This window comes from Cervus canadensis, chromosome 9, assembly GCF_019320065.1.
Source record: "Cervus canadensis isolate Bull #8, Minnesota chromosome 9, ASM1932006v1, whole genome shotgun sequence".
NCBI lineage: Eukaryota > Metazoa > Chordata > Mammalia > Artiodactyla > Cervidae > Cervus > Cervus canadensis.
The window spans coordinates 188,443-211,081 of NC_057394.1; the positions used below are offsets into that span (position 1 = coordinate 188,443).

General features: G+C 43.1%; 1 protein-coding gene across 1 annotated transcript in view; it reads right to left on the reverse strand.

Moving 5' to 3' along the window:
• Window positions 1–14,449, reverse strand: part of CDC16 (cell division cycle 16) — a 26,718-nt gene extending 12,269 nt beyond the window's left edge. The window contains exons 1-12 of the mRNA XM_043477547.1: window positions 14,283–14,449; window positions 13,069–13,123; window positions 12,876–12,973; window positions 11,531–11,569; window positions 11,141–11,281; window positions 9,023–9,182; window positions 8,002–8,093; window positions 7,380–7,513; window positions 6,520–6,599; window positions 5,501–5,550; window positions 4,585–4,658; window positions 2,746–2,871 (exon numbers count right to left, since the gene is read on the reverse strand). Of these exons, the coding sequence (XP_043333482.1) occupies window positions 2,746–2,871; window positions 4,585–4,658; window positions 5,501–5,550; window positions 6,520–6,599; window positions 7,380–7,513; window positions 8,002–8,093; window positions 9,023–9,182; window positions 11,141–11,281; window positions 11,531–11,569; window positions 12,876–12,973; window positions 13,069–13,123; window positions 14,283–14,330 (1,097 nt within the window). The 5' untranslated portion in view covers window positions 14,331–14,449. The remainder of the gene's footprint in view (window positions 1–2,745; window positions 2,872–4,584; window positions 4,659–5,500; window positions 5,551–6,519; window positions 6,600–7,379; window positions 7,514–8,001; window positions 8,094–9,022; window positions 9,183–11,140; window positions 11,282–11,530; window positions 11,570–12,875; window positions 12,974–13,068; window positions 13,124–14,282) is intronic.
• Window positions 14,450–22,639: the final 8,190 nt, after the last annotated feature.

Here is a 22,639-nt window from a genome sequence, read left to right on the forward strand (position 1 = left end):
AAAATTTACCGTATGAACAAAACAGGGAATTAAAGTGGTAATTACAAAGTATCTAAGCAAAGAAAGAGCAGTAACAAGAAACAAAAGAAAAAAAGATGTAACATTAAAACACAGAGCAAAATGGCAAGCATAAATCCTACCTTATCACTAATTATATTATACACAAATGGATAAAACTCCAACAAAAGGCAAGAAATTGGCAGAATCAATAATAAAACCACATTCCAACTATTTGTTGTCCACAAGTGACACACTTTAGATTCAAAAGACTCAAGTTGAAACTGAAAAGACTGAAAGAGATACACCATGCAGACAGCAACCAAAATAAGCAGGAACGGCTACACTAAACATTAAATAAAACAAACTCAAGACAAAATCTGTTACTACAAACAACTGAAGATATTTTACAAAGATAAAAGGCTAAATCCATCAAGAATCTAACAACAGAGACCCCAAAAGCTAGTAGTAAAAACTGCCAGAATTGGAGGGGAAAAGACAATTCAACAGTTGGGAGACTTCAATAAGGAAATCAGCTGCCATCTGAAAACATGCTTTACACGACTTCACGTCCATGAAAGACCCACCTGTTTTGGCTAACCAATGGAAATATGAAGAGGGTATCTGCTTTTATGAGAAAGAAACTTTCCACAACTTCAGCTTTATAAAAGGTTTCACAGGAACACTCCACTTGTGAGGAGGGGAGACCCACACCCACTTGCAATCATGAATGAAATCACGAGGTGGAGGAGCAACAACAAACACAAGCCACGAACAACAGTGTGGCCCGGCGGGACTCGAGGCAGCCGAGCAGCGTGCGGGCGGGAGTGGGGCTCTCGGACACAGGAGGGCTGGTGTGGGGTGTCCTCTAGGACAGACGCGCTAGGTTGTAAAGAACCTCAAGGAACCTAAAACACTGAAATCACAGAGTATGATCTTCAGTCACATTGGAATTAAATTAGAAATAACTGAAGAAAATGTTGGAAATTCACAAATATCTGATAATTAAACAACACACTCTTAAATAACCAATGGCTCAAGAAGTCATAAAGAAAATTTTAACAGATGCATGCAATTTCAAACAATTAACCAAACACAGAGTAAGCTAAGGGAATACAAAGCTATTCTGACAAGGAAGTAAAACGGAGAAAAAAATAATGCTTATCCTGATGAGGTAATGTGAAAATTTAATTAGAAAAGTGCTCAACTGGGAAACATTAAAAGTGTTAGTCATACAGTTAACTATTGGTTTTGACTCTTGATTAGTAACTAACAAGTAACTGTTAGTAATAACTATTCTGGGTTTGTGAGCACCAAGAAGAGCAAAATAAAACTAGCAGACTCTAGCATTTGCTCTGAAGAAACAACCCACAGTAAGTTGTTATTATTTGCTGCAGTTTACCAGATTGACAGATTAGGGGTGCATGCGGACACTGAGCCACGCTTCAGCAAAGCACTGGAAAGTGTCTCGAAGTCCTGGTGAACGGGATGGACTGGGTACGAGGACCATTTAGGTGGGTCAATAACTGGTTGAACAACTGTAATCTGGAGGACTGTACCAGTAATATGTCAGGCTCATGGACTTATGGACTGAATGTAGGTCTCCCCCCAAACCCATACCTTAGGCCCCATGCTGGCCCCCAGTGACTACACTCAGAGAGAGGGCCTGTGAGGAAATAATAAAGGTTAGATGAGGGTGTAAAGGTGGGCCCCAACACAACAGGGCTCATGCCCTACAAGGGACAGTAGATCGAGTCCCCCGTCTGTGCGGACACAGTGAAAAGGCAGCCACCCGAAGGCCAGGACGAAAACCCTCACCGGGAACCAAATCGGCCAGCCAGCCTCTGAGACAGGAGAAACCTGACTTCTTTAGTTTAAATCACTGTCTATGGTCTCTGTTATGGCAGCCTGAAAAACTAGGATTCTTAGGGAGCTGTGTCTTTTATAATAGTTTCATGGACAGCTAATTAGATATCAAAGTCATACACAGAAAATGTAATACACTTAAAAAAGCTGGGACCCTAAATAATATAGATGCAGAACTGAGTGCTGGTAAATCAAACCTAACAAATGCAATTCAAGCAAACAAGGTAAGGTAGCTAACTTTCACTGAGTGCTTGCTGTGTGTCAGAAACTGATCCCAGTCTGTAACTAGAATTTTCTTCACTACTCCTCACAGTCAGCATAGGCCTATGTGTTGCTGCTGCTCCCATTTCTCAGGAGGTGAGTAACTGGCCAAGGCCAGCAGGCACCCTGGCACTCCCACACCTCCCCACCAGAGGGAAGGCCGCGGTCAGCAGCAGCCTGCACGAGAGAACGGGGCAAAGTGAGACGAGTGCAAACCTGGAGAGTCAGCAGGAAGGACAGCAGGCTCCGCTCCGCAAAGCAGCACGCTGCCAGGGCTCAGCTAGTACCAACACAGTTAACAGGGAACCGGCAGGCTCAGTCCTGAATCTGAATCATGAATGAAGCCACAGAAGCAGGATACAAGTAATCTCCCTGCTCGTGGACCCTGCCACTCCTGTACAAGCACATGAGAAACAGCTTCCACCCTCCTCTGCTCCCTCAGCTGATGTGTGAGCTCCCCTGTGCTGGTCAGGATAAACTACTTGGCAAAGTCACATCAGCTTTCTTCCCTCACCCCCATAGCTACTTCACAAACATAAGCTACTAACAAGACACACTACAGTTTAGCGACCCAGTGGCCGAGACGGTGATAACGAAAGCCCACTTTGCTGTCCCACGCACCCTTTCATCAGCTGCGCTGCTGTGAAGTACGCGGCCATTGCTTGGTCGTGTTCACTCTCAACTGCGAACGAATGCCCGTACGCGATCCACGCCGGCCCGTAGGTCTTCTCCAGCGTTGTAGCTTTGCTAAAAGATGAAATTTCATTCACGTGTGTAATGTTTGAAGTTGTTAGGTTAATTTTACCTAAGTTGACTATTTCAAGGACATCAGAATTTTGTCAATGAATGAGCTGTCCATGTATTAAACACTGATTTAACACTGTGTTAATTCACTTGAAATAAAATAATGCTTAACAGTACAAGCAAAATTTTAAGTAATTTTAGGAGAGGTCCACAACTTCCTAGGTATGTAGTGGAACCCATTAGCTTTCTGCATAGACTTAACAAATATTAGTTAACCCAGGAGCTTCATTTCAAAGTGGAAGAGAGAATCAGTGGCAGCAGCAACCTTTTAATGAAGGCCTGCTTTGTGCCTCATATGCACCATCTAATCCTAACAACTTTCAGGATTATTTATGTTTTAAGGCTAAGTATATCGAGGCTGGAAAGATTAAGTGACACCCTACAGATGACTTGGGAGACTCACGCTGGTTCGATGGACAGGACTACATAATCTTACACACTCTTCAACTAGGTGACCCACAATCAGGAATAAAGACAGCATATCACAAAACATGAAAAATAAAAAGGGTGACATTCCCACTTTCTTAGCATTTTATTTTCTAGGATTTCTTTTACCCAGATGGTCCATTTCATGCAGAATTCATCACTGAATAAGTGCAGCAAATCAAAGCACAGTCCAAGAGAACTGCTATAACATGAATCATCCTGCTCCCAAAAACCACAAGCACATGTTTCTAAAGTGCTTAACACTCAAACAGTCAGAGTGCTCTCCCTAATTTTTCCCCTAGTGCAGGATCCTCTCCTCTCATCTCATCTTCTTAACAACCCTGGCATACAGCTACATCACTCCCCACTTCACAGGAGAGGGAGGGTCAGAGAAATGAACTCTCCCAAAGGAATCATATCTAGTAAGTGGCAGCATGGGGGCTAGAAATCAAGGCTGGTCCAGAGTTTGTGAACTTTACCATAGATCTGTTTTCTATTCCGTTCGTAATGCAGGAAGTCACAGGTATTACTAGAGCTTTTTCTGTACTTGAGTAATTGAATTAACACTGGCTAGGCAGCTGGACTGGGCTGCATGGAGCTCCTCAAGCTAATACCACAGCAGATCTTTACATAAACCTGTTGACTTTGCCAAGCATTCCGGTTGTTCTTTTTTAAGTATTTTTTATTTTATTTATTTATTTAGGCTGCACGGCGTGGCATGTGTGATCTTAGTTCCCACACCACGCATCAAACCTGTGCCCCCTGTAGTGGAAGCAGAGTCTTAACCACTGGACCACCAGGGAAGTCCGCAAGAATTGTTTTACAGTCACATTTAGTGACCCTAACCTCACAAAGAGTTTTGTGTAATTTCACAGTTATTAAAAAAGTCCTCATAGTAAGAGGTTAATACTATCTCTGTAAATAACAAACTCCCAAAATATTTCATATTATTCACTATTCATATTTATTCTAATTTATAAATAAAAATTTAAATACATCATAAGCCCCTTGAAGACAAGGTCTATACCACTGACTACTTTTATCTCCCCTTCCTCCTACAGCATCTTATAAAGAGCAGGGAACACAATGGATGCAACTGAATAAAATCTGAAGAAAACACTTTCTTTCATACTGCTTTTAACGTACTACAAATTACTGTATTAAAGCAGATAACGAAGAAATTACTTCCTGTAGGTTTACAACAAAGGGAGGAAGACAGTAAGTTCATACCTGAGATATCTTCTGGCATGTTCATTTTTATGACCAACCATGAGATAATAGCATCCCACTGCAAACCAAGACACCTAAAAAGTTTAAAATGCACCATGACCAAAGGGACGTAACCTTGCACTGGGAATCGGCAACAAGTCAGATGTCCCATCACACACTCAGCTCACGGCAGAGCCTTCCCGGCACAGGCCGTCTACAAAGGGTCCGGGGGGAAGAGAGACCAGACTCTCCTACAGCCGCTGCTCCAGGTGCCTCCCACCGTGCGCCTGCAGCATCTGAGGCATGAGGCCCCGGACTCGCCCTGTCTTCCGGGCCCCAGCTTGGGTCCACAGACTCCACCTCGTCAGCTAACTTCTCTTGCACTGATTTCTCCACTTTATAAACCGTTTCCACTATGGGGTGCAGATTATTCTCAGACTTAAACCCTGACTCCTGACGTTTGTCTTTAAGCACATAGTTTCTGATTCCATTTTCAATTTCTATGTTTCGTTCTGATCTATGGCAGTTTGGAAGACCCAATGATTCACTCAGTGCATAATTCAGTAAGTTGTCATACATGCAACAGAAGAAATACCAAGCAGGTATTAACATTGCTTATGAAAGATATATGACTTTCACTTTCAGTATTTAATTTTTCTGTATGTTAAGTATTTTTAAATGATAAGCATATATTATTCCTATAATCATAAAAAATAAAAGATTTTTAAGTTACATACTAAAAAAATACTTTTGTGATTTGAAAAAGTGAACACTGCTTCTAATTATCATAACCATTAGAAGATTCTGCTCCAACAACTTAAAATAAAACATCTGTATCAACTTAAATTTAGCCTCTGTCTAAACACTAGTTAAGTATTTTCTTAAAGTTTAGGTAAGAAAAAAATACTATAAGGAAAAAAAGTTTATATTTACTTACAGGATTACTAGGATATAAATCCACCAATTTATGAGAAAGATAGAAAAGTTCTACATTAGAGAAAAAGAAAAAAAAAAGAATAAAATTATTCATAGCAAGTAAATTTTAAGATATGAGTTTCCCCCAGTTACAACTCTTTACAATCATATAAATTGTGTTCTCATAGCAATAATTTTATACTTTTCTTTCTTCCTAGACACAAAATTCATTTATCGGATGCAACACAGAAACTCCAGGAGCAGTCGCTGTGGCTTCATGGACCCCCCGCCCCACCCCGGCAGTGAGTGGGCGGGCAGCACAGACAGAGCGCTTCATGCGCTTGGGTTACTTCCAACAGCCTCGCTTGTCTTAAAGCCCACGTCTCTTACTGCAGGGGCCTATTACAGACCATCTTAACCACCCACAACCAGCGTGGTTGACCAAACTCTCCAGTTTGTTGCATCAGCAAGGTGAGCTCCTCCTGACTGACACAAAGACCAGGGCAGCTAGAGAGCCTGCACCCCCAGCAGACTCGCAGGAGACGTGATGCTGCAGGTCCACGGACGGTACTTGGAGCAGCAAGCCCAGAGCTGGAGTGCCTGGCTACCCTTCTTGACAGAGCTGATTATTCAGCTTAAAAGATTTAAGGGCAAATATAGTCCAAACTCTAAATGTTTCTGAAATGCTAAAATACGGAAAACATTAACAAAAACTCTACCCCCTTACGATTCTAAAGTTACTGACTCTTGCCCTATCAGCTTTCTTATGGATTTTACAAGAAAAAGAAAAAGGCAAACTGCCAGCCAACACTCTAGAGTTATGACATCTTGGAGCACAAGTTACATTTAAAAAAAGGAAGCAGAAAGTAGGGATAAAGGAAGCATGCCCCGCCGCAGTGCCGAGACAGACCACTGCTCAGTCTGACCAGAGCTTCTCCCCCAGCTGCCACCTGCAACTCAATTACCCAGGACTCGAGAGAGAGAATTTCTAGTTACAGAATATTTTTGTTATCAAAATTCTTAGTTTTAAAATATTCTTACCATTTGCTTTATTCAGCTCTACAAGTGTTCCTATATGTACAGGTAAACAATTCGCATGGAAAGGATCTTTTTCCATCACTCTGAAAGTTAAAGCAGCATATCATGTATGTAGGTACAATGTAACAGCACTCATTACAATTAGCTATGTTTATTTAGATAGTCATTTCCACATTACACACAATACTGTGAGTTATAATGCATTTTTGGTTTCTTAACTCCATTATCCTCAGACTTTCTTAGTTAAGGTAATGATTAGGTTATAAATGAAACTGAAAATCCAGATTTACTCAGAAGCAATAAATATAAACATCACTATAAACATTTACTTTAAATTAACAGATATAATTTAAGTGGTCTAATTATTTAGAAGGATCAAAAATAATATGAAATATTAAATGAATCCTACTTGTCAATTAAAACCTTTGTGAATTCAAGGATTTTAAGCAAGCCCAAAGACAAATGTGAACTATGTATATAGAACTGACAGTGGAGGAGGAGGCTTGGCAAGTGAGCCTGACTCACTTGTAGGATAAAATAAAATAAAATAAAATCCCTGTAGGGATTTTATTCGTCTCTACTTCAACAAAGAATGGGCTTTATAAAACATGGGCCGGGATGGGATTCCCAAACTTGCAAATTATCACTGGGGAGTGACAAAGACACTCCCGAGTTAATGACACGAAGCAACAAATGTGTGCATGCCTCTGTCTGCAGACCGCTCTTCTGAGCCAATACCCGCTCTGTGCTCTGCAAAGGCTCACCCGTCAGTTGCCATTACTCAGAAAGCATGTCCCACACACCGTCATGTAAAGTGGACTATATGCTCTATGTTCCTGCACAAAAGAAGTGGGCGTACTTACACAGAAGTCAGCTTGTAGCACATTTTAAAATCACAGTTATAATAATGTCTTTCAGCTAAAGACACGACCACATCCAGATTCTCCTGCAAGCCATCTACAGACTCGGGGATGACAGTTTCACTAGGCTTATTATACTGAAAAAGAGGAGTGCAAACATGACTCAGTGGGAAGCACTGAAGGCGCACTCAACCCGACCCGAGCGCTTCAGCGTCACACACAACAGGTGTGACGCTCTCGAAACTTCCAGCTTCGAGCGCTCCCAGTACTCCTTTCACAAGGCTGAGTCTTGTCTCACTCTTATCAGAGTCCCATGGTAGGAAGTATTTTACAAAGCAGAAGTACAGGAAGCGTAAGAAAAACCCTCATTTTCACACATCATCGTCCCATTATCTGACAGCTTCATCATTTAAAAATAAGAGTTGTTCCTGGGAGAAAGACGTATTTTTGAAAGCTTTGCTAGGAATCATATTATTTAAAATAACCTATGTGTATTCCTGAAAATGTGCTAAACTAATGAAAATTAATGTTTAAATTCTTAACCCATAAAAGAATAGAGGCCAAATTTAAAGAAAGAAATACTATACTTATATAAAGCAAATACTAACTTGGTGTTTTAACTTACCTTTTTCAACTTGTTCTCAAACAGAAAACGTAGCAATTCCTGTTCTTCAGTGCAGAGCTTGCTAAGAGGTAGTGATTCAAGAAGTTCTTTTTCTAAAAAATATTAACAAAAAATACAATGTCCTCAGTAATTATGGTGAAAAAAATCAGCAACAAAAATTATTCTTCTATATTCTAAGCGTGTATCTTCTATATGCTTATTCTGGGTCTAAGCATACAGAACTCAAAAGAGGAAATAACAAGATCAAACGTACTACAGAAAACTAAGACCCAGCTGACGAGAACCGCACAACAGCTGTGCGCGAATCTTCGGGCAACTCCAGTCACCCCCAGACTTGAGAGCCACCAGGCCACTTTCCCAGCCTCGGCACGATGGACTCTGTGGGGACAATCTCTGCCCTCTACCCACTAGATTCCACAGGCAACCTCCAACCCCCACCCCCACCCGCCCCCAAGCTGAGACAGTCAGACTCTCCCCAGACACTGCCAAACGTCCTCCAGGGGACAAAGCCACAGGCTGAGAACAATGCTTTGGGCCAAAGTATGTCTGAGTCCTGTTAATACCGCAGCTCCTCTGCTTCTCGCGTGCAGGCGCCTGGCACCACTGGCCACACACTCGGCCAGTGGCTCTCAGGCTGTGCGTCACCTCAGAACCATCTGGGGGCTTTACACCCTCTGATGCCAGGGTCCTGCCACAGACCCTGACTTGCCTGGTCAGGAGTTGGGACCTGCACACTGATTATCTGTCAAACTCCTCGGGATTTAAAGTGCAGCCATGCTGGTAATCACGGCATCAGACCCTGAATTCTTACACAACCTCAGGTCACCAGGAGACTGACTACAAGAAGCACCTCACAGTACTGTGTTCCGCAACGTGCTTCATGCTTGAAGACGTGAAGGAAGTGAATGGGTTTCTTTAAAACCTGTACATAGCCTGCTATGGAGTCTATAAATCTCAGGAAAAAAAAAAAATACAAACAATATTAATTGTGCTAAACATAAAAACACCTGGGTTTCCAAACCTTCTTGGGCTGTCAACATATGGTGGGATGTTAACAGATCAAATGCTTCAAAGCAATACACGTCAAGCTTCAAAGCTTCTTTATAGCTGTAGGTAGCGAGGGTTCGGTTGTCTAGAGCGTCATAGATTTTTCCTCGCAAAAGACAAATGGAACTCTTTATCTGTTGGAAAAATAAGTCACATACAAGTCAATACTACTCAAAGTAGTTTTCATCAAAAATCATATACTGTCCAAAGGTGAAGACTCTTTTTTTTTAACATCTAAAAGGATTCACTCCATCTCAGTGTCACACACAATATACATTAATGGAATCATAAAAACAAAGTAAAATTTCTGTCATCTATCTTCCCTAGGCTCCCTCAGGTCAACAAACCTTTATAACTAGGTTAAGCGTCACTGCCACTTTGTTCACACTTGTTCTGACTCAAAGAGGGCAACAGCTTAGAGAGAGCACACAGAGCACACACATACTAAGTAAACATGAGGACAGTCTGACGGGCGCATCTCAGGAACGAACCTCAGTAAGTACCAGAACACGGGCAGCAGTGCGGCACAGGTTAGGAGCTTGGCCACGGGAGCCAGAGCGAGGCGAGCTCCAGCCCCAGCTGTGATGCTCCCAAGTGACCCTGGACCAGGCTCCAGCTGCTCACGCCCCAGCCCCCTCCTCATCTAACTCACAGCGCTGTAAGGGTCAGAGGTGGCACCCTCCGGAGCCAGCACATGGTAAGCGGATCACACAGCAGCCACCGCACCACTACCAATAACAAAAGGATGTAGAAACCAGATTTATGTTCCAGACTCTGAACCTCAAAACACAAATAAGTGAGCTTACAGGTTGTCCAGAGATGCCATTAGGCTTCTCAGGTGGCTTAAAGAATCTGCCTGCCAATGCAGGAGACGGGGGCTCTATTCCTGGGTGGGGAAGATCCCCTGGAGAAGGAAACAGCAACCCACTCCAGTAATCTTGCCTGGAAAGTTCCCTGGACAGAGAAGCCTCACAGGCTACAGTCCGTGGGGCAGCAAACGAGCAGGACATGACTGAGCACACATGCACGCAGAGATGCCACTAACTGGTAAGGAGATGAAGGAGATTCATCATAAAATCACAATTCAAAAATAGTAGAGGACATTATGGGAGAATCTTAGACCTATGCAGTATCTGTGAGTTATTAAAAAAAAACAAAACACACTCAATAAAATAAATACTGCATTAAAAATAAATCATGCATTTCTTAGCAGTTAATGTATAAGAGGTCCAAAAGTAATGATCCTCAACTCGCTCATAAATGTATTTCCTCACACAAAAAACAATGTGTCTCTTCAAAAGAAAAAACCTAAGAATGTTTAGTATTCCTACCATTATATGGTGAAGAGCAGAGTAACCAAGTTCCTGCATAGATATGTTACAAAGAGTAACTGGGATATGAAGGAATTGGTGGCTAACAGCTAAGTGATATAGGATCTCTTGCTGAAATTAAAAAAGAAAAAGTTCTCAAATTGATTATGGTAAGGATTATACAGCTCAATAAATATACTAAAAACCAATGTACTATACACTTCTGAAGAATGAACTACATGTTATGTGAATTACATTTCAAGAAAGTTGTTTAAGAAAAGAGTAACAGTCCAGATTAGCACTCTGACTATGAATGTTATCTATTACATTACATTATATAATTTCTGCCAGCAGGAATTTGCAATTTCAGGCAGGTATGAAGTACATAAACTGAAATACAGAAAATAACACAAATAGTAACATCAAACCACTTCCTGGAAAGAACCAATCTAAGGTAAGCGAGGTTTCTTGGGGATACCTACAAAACACTGTCAAAACACAGTTAAGAAGGGAAAAGTGGAAAAGAATTTAAAACATCAATGGTGAGAAGAAAGAGCTTAAGTCTGCCTATTTGAGATTCAAGCATCTGAGGACACAATTACAACCTCTAATTGATGGCTCAGAAATGTCTTAAAATCTTTTGGGGTTGAGAAAATCAACTAAGTTGGCAACCCAACTATTTTAAGACAATTATACTGAAGTAAAAGAAGGTGATTTACACTTGCCCTCTCCTGTGGGCAATTCTTACTGATGTCACTGAAGCTTCTTACTGTATTACTTACTGAGGACTGTGACATTTCCCAGTCACTGGAGGGGTCTTTCAAGCCACTTTCATCCTTCAAACATTTCTCAAACAGCCGTTTGTTGATCGGCTCCTCCATGTCAAGAATATCAAGAGCCTGCTGATGTTCTTTCGCAGCAAACTGTAGAAAACAAAAACAGCCTTTGTCACTATGACTTCTGATACTAGATACACACAGCCACTGTAGATTTTAAAAGGTAATGAATATTGTACCCACTCATTACGTAAATTTAAAATGTTTAAAGTAGAATTTTCTTCATGCACATCAGCTTTTAGTAAATGGAGAATCGGTATACTGAATTCTCACACTCGTGAGGGATGCAAAGATTCACAGCACTAAACCTTTACCAAATAACGAGAGCATACTTACATGGCATCTAGCTGCAAGGTAGCGACATGCTTCATACAACTAGAAAAGAAATTAATCCATCAAAAAAGTAATCAAGAAAACATGCATCTTCAATCAAAAAGAAAACTATAACAAAAAAGAGATGAAAGTTATTTTCGTAACTCCTCTTTTACTCTCACAGAGAAAAAAGTCTTTTTAACTCATATTCGTCATGAACCTACTGTTTGCCAAGCACCAAGGATTCAAAAAGGAATAAGGACCTGCCTCAAGGAGGTTGTAACAGGGGAGACATAAACACAGCACACCATTTCTTTTACAAGCTATGAAAGAATCGCACAAAAAAATACTAGCCAGTTGAATAAGGAAACACCTCCAGGGGGAGAAGGTTACTTGGGAGTTGGTCAGCATCCCAGCACTGAGTCTGAGTAGCTGTCACACATCTCAGGAGCTGCAGTCGGTGAGCATGACTGGATACACACTCCATGCACTGACGGTGGTGGTGGACGGTGGTGGTGGCTATGTGACAACTGGAGAGAAGTCACAAAGCGCCTGGTGGGGGGCAGGGGGTGTCCATGAAAGCATCTGACTTTAGCCTGTGAGTTAAAGTCACTGAGTCATGTCCAACTCTGCAACCCCATGGACTGGTCCATGGAATCCTCTAGGCCAGAATACTGGAATGGGTAGCCTTTCCCTTCTCCAGGGGATCTTCCCAAACCAGGGATCAAACCCAGGTCTCCTACACTGCAGATGGATTCTTTACCAGCTGAGCCACAAGGGAATCCTGCAGGTACTGGGAAAGCACTGAGTGGTACTGTGAGCGTTGTAATCACATCTGTTTTAGGAAGACCACCCTATGAGAGTTTAAAGGATGAACTGGAGAGGAGGAAAGGGTGTGGGAAAGATGTTACTGAACAAAAGAGAGAGGCTAAAACAACAAAACAGACAAATTACAGGCCTGATGTGCAGAGTGGATATCAGATAGAAAGGAACAGCCCATACTTTCAGAACTATTTAGAAAACAGTATTGTCAAAACTTAGTGACCAGATGGTAGTGGGGGCGGGGCGGGGGGGGCGGGGGTGGCAGGAGGGAAAAACAAAGTGATCAAGATTAGGAATAAAACATTTCTCTTTGACTTCCCTGGCGATTCCAATGCAAGGGACATGGGTTCCATCCCTATTCAGGGAACTAAAATTCTGCATGCCTCATGCCGAGACCAAAAAGAAACATACGCAAGAAATTTCTCTTTACATTTCATAAGAGAAACTGAATCCTTTAAAATATTCTTTAAAGTATTATCACATAAAAAAGAACATATACCTAAAATACTAATCTAACGACATTTTTAACACCTTTGGACTCACTTACTTTGTCCAGTTTCCGAGACCGAAGTGCATGAGCTGCCCTGTGATACTGGGCTGTCAGGTAAAGACACTGAGCCAACCAGTAAATGTCCTGGGGGTCCTCTGGAGGGAAAAACATAAAGGGTCAGAGGTGCAAGGTAAAGTAGAAAGTTCTTTTAAGGGTAGAGAAATGAGAAAAAATAGAATTTGTCACTTACCATGAGAGAGTGAAGCTACTTTATCTGCCCAAAATAGAGCACTCTGATACTGTTGCTGCATCATAAAAAGAAAAAGCAGTAATTGCCCTGGTTATTTCAATAATTTTACACAGATAGCTAGTACTACTAGAAGGCTTTAATACTATATAACAAACCAACATCTCAATACAGTATTTTTTTTTAACATGTATCAATCATATCTCTAATCTTCTATCCCAGGTGAGTTTTAGTTCAGTGGTACAAAAAAAAAATAAAAATATCATTGGAAGACTGTTGACACACAAGTTGAAGAAGGCAGATTTTTAAAAAATTTATACTCTGCAAAAGTACATCAGAAGGTATCTAAGGAACTGGTTAATTCAAGTGATCACTAGCAAGGTTCTCAGTCCTTCCCTCAGGCCTCCTAGATGCAAACCAGGAACTCTGCTGCCAATCAATGTGGGAAGAGGGATGCTCTGGGAGGGTCACAGATCTGCCCAACCTTAGTGCCTGGAGGCTGAAAACAGGCCTGTCCCCTTCCTCACTATATCCCCAGAGACAGAGGAAAAGTGCTCCGGAAGCATTTGGTTAACTCATCTGACTTACAGCAAACCAAAATACAGCGTTCTGAATGTTGCAAACAACCGGCAACAATATTTCACATCCAACACCTAACAGTTTACAGTGAACACGCTTTTCTCTCCCCTTCTTGGTTTCCAATTTATTGGGACCACATACATTTTACAAAAACTAGGTGACATCGTAGACTAAAGGGATGCTGCTGATTCTGGAAATACGTCTTCCCTTAAACACTGATGCTCATTCAAGCAAAGGGCAGGGAGAAGAGGTGTAGTTAACGTGAACTTTTTAAAGTACTGATTTTGACACTACAAGTTTGTCTTTATCACTATTCACTTAAACTTGCCCAAATAAGAACAACTAGGCTTTAAACGTTTTCTATTTACTATCGAAGTTCAGAAGCCACCCCTCGACTTGCGTTCAGTACGAAGCGTGTGCTGAACACCTCGGGCCGGACTGGGAGGCGCCGACACGTGCCCGGCTCGCGGCGCGCGGAGACGCCCGAGACCCAGCGCTCCCCGGCCGGCCTGCAACAGAGGCCGGCACTCGACGCCTCCTCCAGGGCTCCGGCCCGCACCAAAGCCCAGGGCCGCAGGACCGCGCGCCGCCAGGACCCGCGTCTCCAGAGCCCCGCCCGCGTCCCCGGACGGCCCCACCTGGTCCAGATACTGACGGACGCGCTTCCGCAGTCGCTCCAGGTTCATGGCTGCGGGGCCGGGCCAGGCGCGCTTGCCGCGTCCCGCTGCCCACCCGGCGGAGCCGTGCCCGCGCCCGGCGCCCGCGCCGACCCCACTGGACCGCGCGCAGAGCACGGGAACTTCCGCTCCCGGCTGGCCCCGCCCCGGAAGCCCTGTGCAAACGCGTCCCTTCTGGCGCCGGAAACGGGCGTCGCGCTGTGCGTTCCGAGATGCTCTCTTTCCCTTTCGGTGGCCAGGGCTGTCTTTCGGACTGCTACGTTGTTTTCTGTATCGTCCAGTTTTTGCAAGAATTCTGATGTCCTTTTAGCCGGAATCCCCCACTCTTTACCCTCCTTATCCACTGCAATCTCCCAGGTGACGTCTGATCGCCTTGGCCTGCTTTCACAGAGAGCCCCGTGAGGTCCGGAGTCGGCTCCCAGTCCTTTTCCTCCGGTGGACCCACACGAGCTCCTTGGCTGCGCCTTCCCACTCGCGTGTGCTGCGTCCTGAGTTAACCAGTGTCTCCCTCGCTGCAGATTTCCATCGCAGAGGTCCTTGTCCCCGTGTTGACAGTTTCCCACGTTTGAATAAAATCTTACGGTGCCTTAAGAAATGTCATTTGAATAATTTTTTTAACATCATTCAAATGAAATATCCAAAAGAGGCCAATCAATAGAGAATTGACAGTAGTTGTCAGGGGCTGGAGTGAGGGGTGGGGTTGGGCAGATGACAAGTGACCTCTAAACGGTATGGGATTTCTTTTAGAGTGATGATAATGATCTAAAATGGATTGTTCAGTTCAGTCGCTCAGTCGTGTCCGACTCTTTGTGACCCCATGAATCGCAGCACGCCAGGCCCCCCTGTCCATCACCAACTCCCGGAGTTTACTCAAACTCACGTTCATCGAGTCGGTGATGCCATCCAGCCATCTCATCCTCTGTCGTCCCCTTCTCCTCCTGTCCCCAATCCCTCCCAGCATCAGGGTCTTTTCCAATGAGTCAACTCTTCCTGTGAGGTGGCCAAAGTATTGGAGTTTCAGCTTCAGCATCAGTCCTTCCAATGAACACCCAGGACTTATCTCCTTCAGGATGGACTGGTTGGATCTGCTTGCAGTCCAAGGGACTCTCAAGAGTCTTCTCCAACACCACAGTTCAAAAGCATCAATTTTTCGGTGCTCAGCTTTCTTCACAGTCCAAACTCTCACAATCCATACAATGACCACTGGAAAAACCATCAGCCTTGACCAGATGGACCTTCTGTTACAAAGAATGTCTCTGCTTTTTAATATGCTATCAAGGTTGGTCATAACTTTTCTTCCAAGGAGTAAGCATCTTTTAATTTCATGGCTGCAGTCACCATCTGCAGTGATTTTGGAGCCAAAAAAATAAAGTCTGACACTGTTTTCACTGTTTCCCCATCTATTTCCCATGAAGTGATGGGACCAGATGCCGTGATCTTAGGTCCTGAATGTTAAGCTTAAGCCAGCTTTTTCCCACTCTCCTCTTCAACTTTCATCAAGAGGCTCTTATAGTTCCTCTTTCACTTTCTGCATAATAAGGGGTGGTAACTCATTATCTGAGGTTATTGCTATATTTCTCGCCCGCGCCACTCTTGGAGAGTTCCAGCTTGTGCTTCTTCCAGCCCAGCGTTTCTCATGATGTACTCTGCATATAAGTTAAATAAGCAGGGTGACAATATACAACCTTGCCATACTCCTTTTCCTATTTGGAACCAGTCTGTCGTTCCATGTCCAGTTCGAACTGTTGCTTCCTGACCTGCATACAGGTTTCTCAAGAGGCAGGTCAGGTGGTCTGGTACTCACATCTCCTTCAGAACTTTCCACAGTTTGCTGTGATCCACACAGTCAAAGGCTTTGGCGTAGTCAATAAAGCAGAAATAGATGTTTTTCTGGAACTCTCTTGCTTTTTCGATGATCCAGCGGATGTTGGCAATTTGATCTCTGGTTCCTCTGCCGTTTCTAAAACCAGCTTGAACATCTGGAAGTTCTTGATTCACGTATTGCTGAAGCCTGGCTTGGAGAATTTTGAGCGTTACTTTACTAGTGTGTGAGATGAGTGTAATTGTGCGGTAGTTTGAGCATTCTTTGGCATTGCCTTTCTTAGGGATTAGAATGAAAACTGACCTTTTCCAGTCCTGTGGCCACTGCTGAGTTTTCCAAATTTGCTGGCATATTGAGTGCAGCACCTTCACAGCATCATCTTTCAGGATTTGAAATAGCTCAACTGGAATTCCATCACATCCACTAGCTCGGTTCGAAGTGATGCTTTCTAAGGCCCACTTGACTTCACATTCCAGGATGTCTGGCTCTACGTGAGTGATCACACCATTGTGATTATCTGGGTCGTCGAAGATCTTTTTTTGAGAGCTTGTTTGGAGGTTCTAGCAGGGGAGCGAAGCTACTCGTATACCCTTGACCGAAGACCGGTCCTCCTCTATCGGGGATGGTCGTCCTCTTCAACCGAGCGCGCAGCTTCGGGAGGGACGCACATGGAGTGGTGAGGGAGGAAGGGGACACCCGCCTAGCCAGCCAGATCAGCCGAACCAACCCTGGCGATCAATGGGGTGACAGATGTCGCAACCAGATCGCCCTCACATCCATGAAGTCTTTTTTTGTAAAGTTCTTCTGTGTATTCTTGCCAACCTCTTCTTAATATCTTCTGCTTCTGTTTAGGTCCATACTATTTCTGTCCTTAATTGAGCCCATTTTTGCATGAAATGTTCCTTGGTATCTCTTAATTTTCCTTGAAAGAGAATCTCTAGTTCCTTTTCCCATTCTGTTGTTTTCCTCTATTTCTTTGCAATTGATCGCTGAGGAAGGCTTTCTTATCTCTCCTGGCTATTCTTTGGAACTCTCCATTCAAATGGGAATATCCTTCCTTTTCGCTTCTCTTCGTTTCACAGGTATTTGTAAGGCCTCCTCAGACAACCATTTTGCCTTTTTGCATTTCTTTTTCTTAGGGATGGTCTTGACCCCTGTCTCCTGTACAATGTCACGAATCTCTGTCCATAGTTTATCAGGCTCTCTGTCTATCAGATCTAGTCCCTTAAATCTTTCTCAACTTCCACTGTATAGTCAGTCATAAGGGATTGATTTAATTATACCTGAATGGTCTAGTGGTTATCCCTACTCTCTTCAGTTTAAGTCTGAATTTGGCAATAAGGAGTTCATGATCTGAGCCACAGTCAGCTCCTGGTCTTGTTTTTGCTGACTGTATAGAGCTTCTCCATCTTTGGCTGCAAAGAATATAATCAATCTGATTTCGGTGTTGACCATCTGGTGATGTCCATGTGTAGAGTCTTCTTTTGTGTTGTTGGAAGAGGGTGTTTGCTATGACCAGTGCGTTCTCTTGGCAAAACTCTATTAGCCTTTGCCCTGCTTCATTCTGTACTCCAAGGCCAAATTTGCCTGTTACTCCAGGTGTTTCTTGACTTCCTACTTTTGCATTCCAGTCCCCTATAATGAAAAGGACATCTTTTTTGGGTGTTAGTTCTAAAAGGTCTTGTAGGTCTTCATAGAACCGTTCAACTTCGGCTTCAGCGTTATTGGTTGGGGCATAGGCTTGGATTACCATGATATTGAATGGTTTGCCTTGGAAACAAACAGAAATCATTCTGTCATTTTTGAGATTGCATCCAAGTACTGCATTTCAGACTCTTTTGTTGACTATGATGGCTACTCCATTTCTTCTAAGGGATTCCTGCCCACAGTAGTAGATATAATGGTCATCTGAGTTAAATTCACCCATTCCTAGAATGTCGACATTCACTCTTCCCATCTCCTGTTTGACCACTTCCAATTTGCCTTGATTCATGGACCTAACATTCCAGGTTCCTATGCAATATTGCTCTTTACAGCACCAGACCTTGCTCCTCCAAGGAGCGGCTGCTGCACAGGCGCAGGAGGGCCGAGAGGAGCTACTCCACGTTCAAGGTCAGGAGGGGCGGCCGTGAAGAGATACCCCTCGTCCAAGGTAAGGAGCAGCGGCTGTGCTTTGCTGGAGCAGCCGTGAAGAGATACCCCACGTCCAAGGTAAGAGAACCCCAAGTAAGACGGTAGGTGCTGTGAGAGGGCATCAGAGGGCAGACACACTAAAACCATAATCACAGAAAACTAGCCAATCTGATCACAGGGACCACAGTCTTGTCTAACTCAATGAAACTAAGCCACACTGTGTGGGGCCACCCAAGACGGTTGGGTCTTGGTGGAGAGGTCTGACAGAATGTGGTCCACTGGAGAAGGGAATGGCAAACCACTTCAGTATTCTTGCCTTGAGAACCCCATGAACAGTATGAGAAGGCAAAATGATAGGATACAAAAGAGAAACTCCCCAGGTCGGTAGGTGCCCAATATTGCTACTGGAGATCAGTGGAGAAATACTCCAAAGAATGAAGTGGATGGAGCCAAAGCAAAAAAAAAAAAAAAAAAAAATGGATTGTAGTGGTTGCTATATAGCTCCGTGAATAAACTGAAAGCCACAACCTCTACACTTTCGACTTTATGGTATGTGAAAGATATTTCAATGAAATGCCTTTAAAAGCTCATCTTTGACAATTATGCAAAAAGGAACTATTTGACAAGTACATTTCCCATACTGTGCATGACACTGTGCCAGCAGTTAGCTGTGCAAAGACGAGACAGTCCTGTGCTTACTTGAGAGCAATCTGTGTGTGTGTAAAATGTTCAGTCTAGTAGAGGGAAACAGATGAGTAAATATATAAGTGCAAAGTGCAAAGACACAAGACTCAGGAAGGAGTAGAGGGACTAATAGGGAATGGTCGGTACTAACAAAGTCAGAAATCAAATGACATGTAAGCCATTGGAATGGAGGTGATGTAAGCTGAACCTTCCTTCCCCATAAAGAAGTTCAACTTTCAAAATAAAGGCAATACATTCTCATTACCATACTAAAAAAAAAAATTGTAGGCAAACAGCACACGAAGTCAAAAGACAAGCTAGGGAGAAATTTTAAATCTACCATAAGATGCTAATTTCCTTTAGTACATCTATAAAGGGACCAATGGCTCAAGACGGGGGGAAAATGGGTAAATGACATGAAAATGCAGTTCATAGGATAAGAAACGCAAGTGGATTCTAAACATATGAAAGAAAACTCTACTTCACTCATAATAAGAAAACTAAAATAGTGGGATATCACTTTTCACACATTAGCAAAGATCCAAAGGTTTGGTGACACTTTGTTGGCAAAAGTATGGGAAACAGACCTCTTCATACACTGTTTTTGAGTGATGTTGATGCATGCTCTATTGGGAACAAGCTGGCATGTCTTCCAAAGCTAAGAATGTACATACTCAGCCCTAAAGCTCCCAATTCTGGGAAACATCTTCTAGAGACGCATTCTGCATGTGTGCAGAGTGACCTGTTGCCTGGGGATAGTCATCACAATATTGTCTGTAAAAGCAAAAAGTTAGGGACAGTTTAACAGTCCATCAAGTTGGAAATGGATTTAAAAAGTCACAGCATTCTCACATAGTGAAATACCATGCAGCTATTTACAGGAACAAGCAGTTCTATGTGTGATATGGAACAACCTCCAAGATATGTTAAGGGGGAAGAAGCAAGGGATACAGAAGTGCTTATCATATGTGACCATTTGGGTAGGATAGAAAACTAACTGAACAATGGGTAGAAAGATCTTTAAACTATCCATGGGAGGACAAATTAGGACATTTGCAATGTCTTCTGAAAGGAGCATGATTATATTAACATGAATATCAAGATACATTGCCTCACACTAGATTACGTTATTAATGCCATTTATTACTAGAGGCAATAGTTGTAGTGGAAGTCTTGCTAAGAGGCCTGAGACAGACAAACCAGCAAAGTGAAAATCAGCCATTTCTGAGCCCATCTCAGGGCCAGATGGTTTGCTCTTCTCCACTCGGGGTCTCTGCACCAAGACAGCTCTAGTTTACCTTCTGACCTGCTCAGCTCCATGGACTAGCTAACCAGGCTGCCAGACACTTTCTGGAACCTCAGGTGGGCCCGGACCTTCTCTGCTGTGCTAAGACTGGCCAGGTGACTTGTCATAGCCAATTTCATGTTTACCATCTTAACTGAACATTTTTAAATTAATATATATTAGTGTTAAAGTCATATATTTGAGATGAATATTTAGTAAAATCATAAATATAATCTAAAATTTTCCTTCCTTCAAACACATTTTTAAAATGACAAAATAAAAGAGTGAATTCAGTTTGGATTAAAGACCTCAGTAACTGAATCATTCTGACATTTCCTAGATGTGTTCGAAGATTCAGTTCAGATCAGTCACTCAGTTGTGTCTGACACTTTGAGACCCCATGGATTGCAGCACGCCAGGCTTCCCTGTCCTTCACCAACTCCCAGAGCTTGCTCAAACTCATGTCCGTCGAGTCGATGATGCCATCCAACCATCTCATCCTCTGTTGTCCCCTTCTCCTCCCACCTTCAATCTTTCCCAGCATCAGGGTCTTTCCCAATGAGTCAGTTCTTTGCATCAGGTGGCCAAGGTATCTGAGCTTCAGCTTCAGCATCCATCCTTCCAATGAATATTCAGGACTGATCTCCTTTAGGATGGACTGGTTGGATCTCCTTGCTGCCCCAGGGACTCTCAAGAGTCTTCTCCAACACCACAGTTCAAAAGCATCAATTCTTCAGCACTCAACTTTCTTTATAGTCCACCTCTCACATCTATACATGATTGCTGGAAAAACCATATCTTTGACTAGGCAGAACTTTGTTGGCAAAGAAATGTCTCTGATTTTTAATGTGCTGTCTAGGCTGGTCATAGCTTTTCTTCCAAGGAGCAAACGTCTTTTAATTTTATGGCTGTGGTCACCATCTGCAGTGATTGTGGAGTCCAAGAAAATAAAGTCTGTCACTGTTTCCATTCTTTCCCCATCTATTTGCCGTGGGTGATAAGTGATAAGTGATAAGTCCCATAAGTGATGGGACCCGATGCCATGATCTTAGTTTTCTGAATGTTGGGCTTTAAGCCAGCTTTTTCACTCTCCTCTTTCACTTTCATCAAGAGGCTCTTTAGTTCCTCTTTGCTTTCTGCCATGAGTGTGGAGTTATCTGCATATCTGAGGTTATTGATGTTTCTCCCAGCAATCTTGATTCCAACTTGTGCTTCATCCAGCTAGGCGTTTCTCATGATGTACTCTGTAAATAAGTTAAATAAGCAGGGTGACTATACAGCCTTGATGTACTCCTTTCCCAATTTGGAACCAGTGCATTGTCCCATGTCCAGTTCTAACTGTTGCTTCTTGACCTGTATACAGATTTCTCAGGAGGCAGATCAGGTGGTCTGGTATTCCCATCTCTTGAAGAATTTTCCCCAGTTTGGTGTGGTTTACATAGTCAAAGGCTTTCACATCGTCAATGAAGCAGAAGTAGATGTTTTCCTGGGATTCTCTTGCTTTTTCTATGATCTAACAGATGTTGGCAATTTGATCTCTGGTTCCTCTGCCTTTTCTAAACCCAACTTTAACATCTGGAAGTTCTTGGTTCGTGTCGTGTTGAAACCTAGCTTGGAGAATTTTGAGCATTACTTTGCTAGTGTGTGAGATGAGGACAATTGTGCAGTAGTTTGAAGATTACACATCTTTTATTTCATTCCATGAGGCCAGATTCTCCCAACGTTTTCAGGCATTAAAAGCTTCACTGCAAAAGGATTTAATAAAGTGAACACATACTCTTGAAAGCACAATCTATCACTTTTTTCCAGTTCATTCTTTCTTGCTCTTGATGGCAGCTCCAGAACCGTCTCCATTGCACACGATCAAGATAATCGCAGTGGCGTTCGACTACGTTATGAATCTAAACCTTGAGAAAGTTTAATTTCAAAGTCACAAGAATCCTGAAGTGATAACCAACATCCAAATGAGATTTCTCAGCTTTCAAAGCACCCTCCCCTGGTGGCTCAGTGGTAAAGAACTCGCCTGCCAATGCAGGACACATGGGTTTGATCCCTGGGTCAGGAAGCTCCCCTGGAGGAGGAAATGGCAACCCACTCCAGTAGTCTTACCTAGAAAATTCCATGGACAGAGGAGCCTGGCAGGGTGCAGTCCCTGGGGTCACAAAAAGAGCCAACATGCCTGAGCACACATGCACGCCTATGTAACAATCATGCACCTCACCACCTCCTGGGCTGTGGCAGAGTCACCTCCTCTCAGATCAGGGGTCTGAGTTCCAACGGAGCGACTGACACTTTTAACACACCTCCCTCAGGACTATGTTTACCCAGCAGCTCCAGGCCAGTCTCAGCCTGGCCGAAGGGCAAACTCCTCAGTCAGCCAGCACCATCCCACTC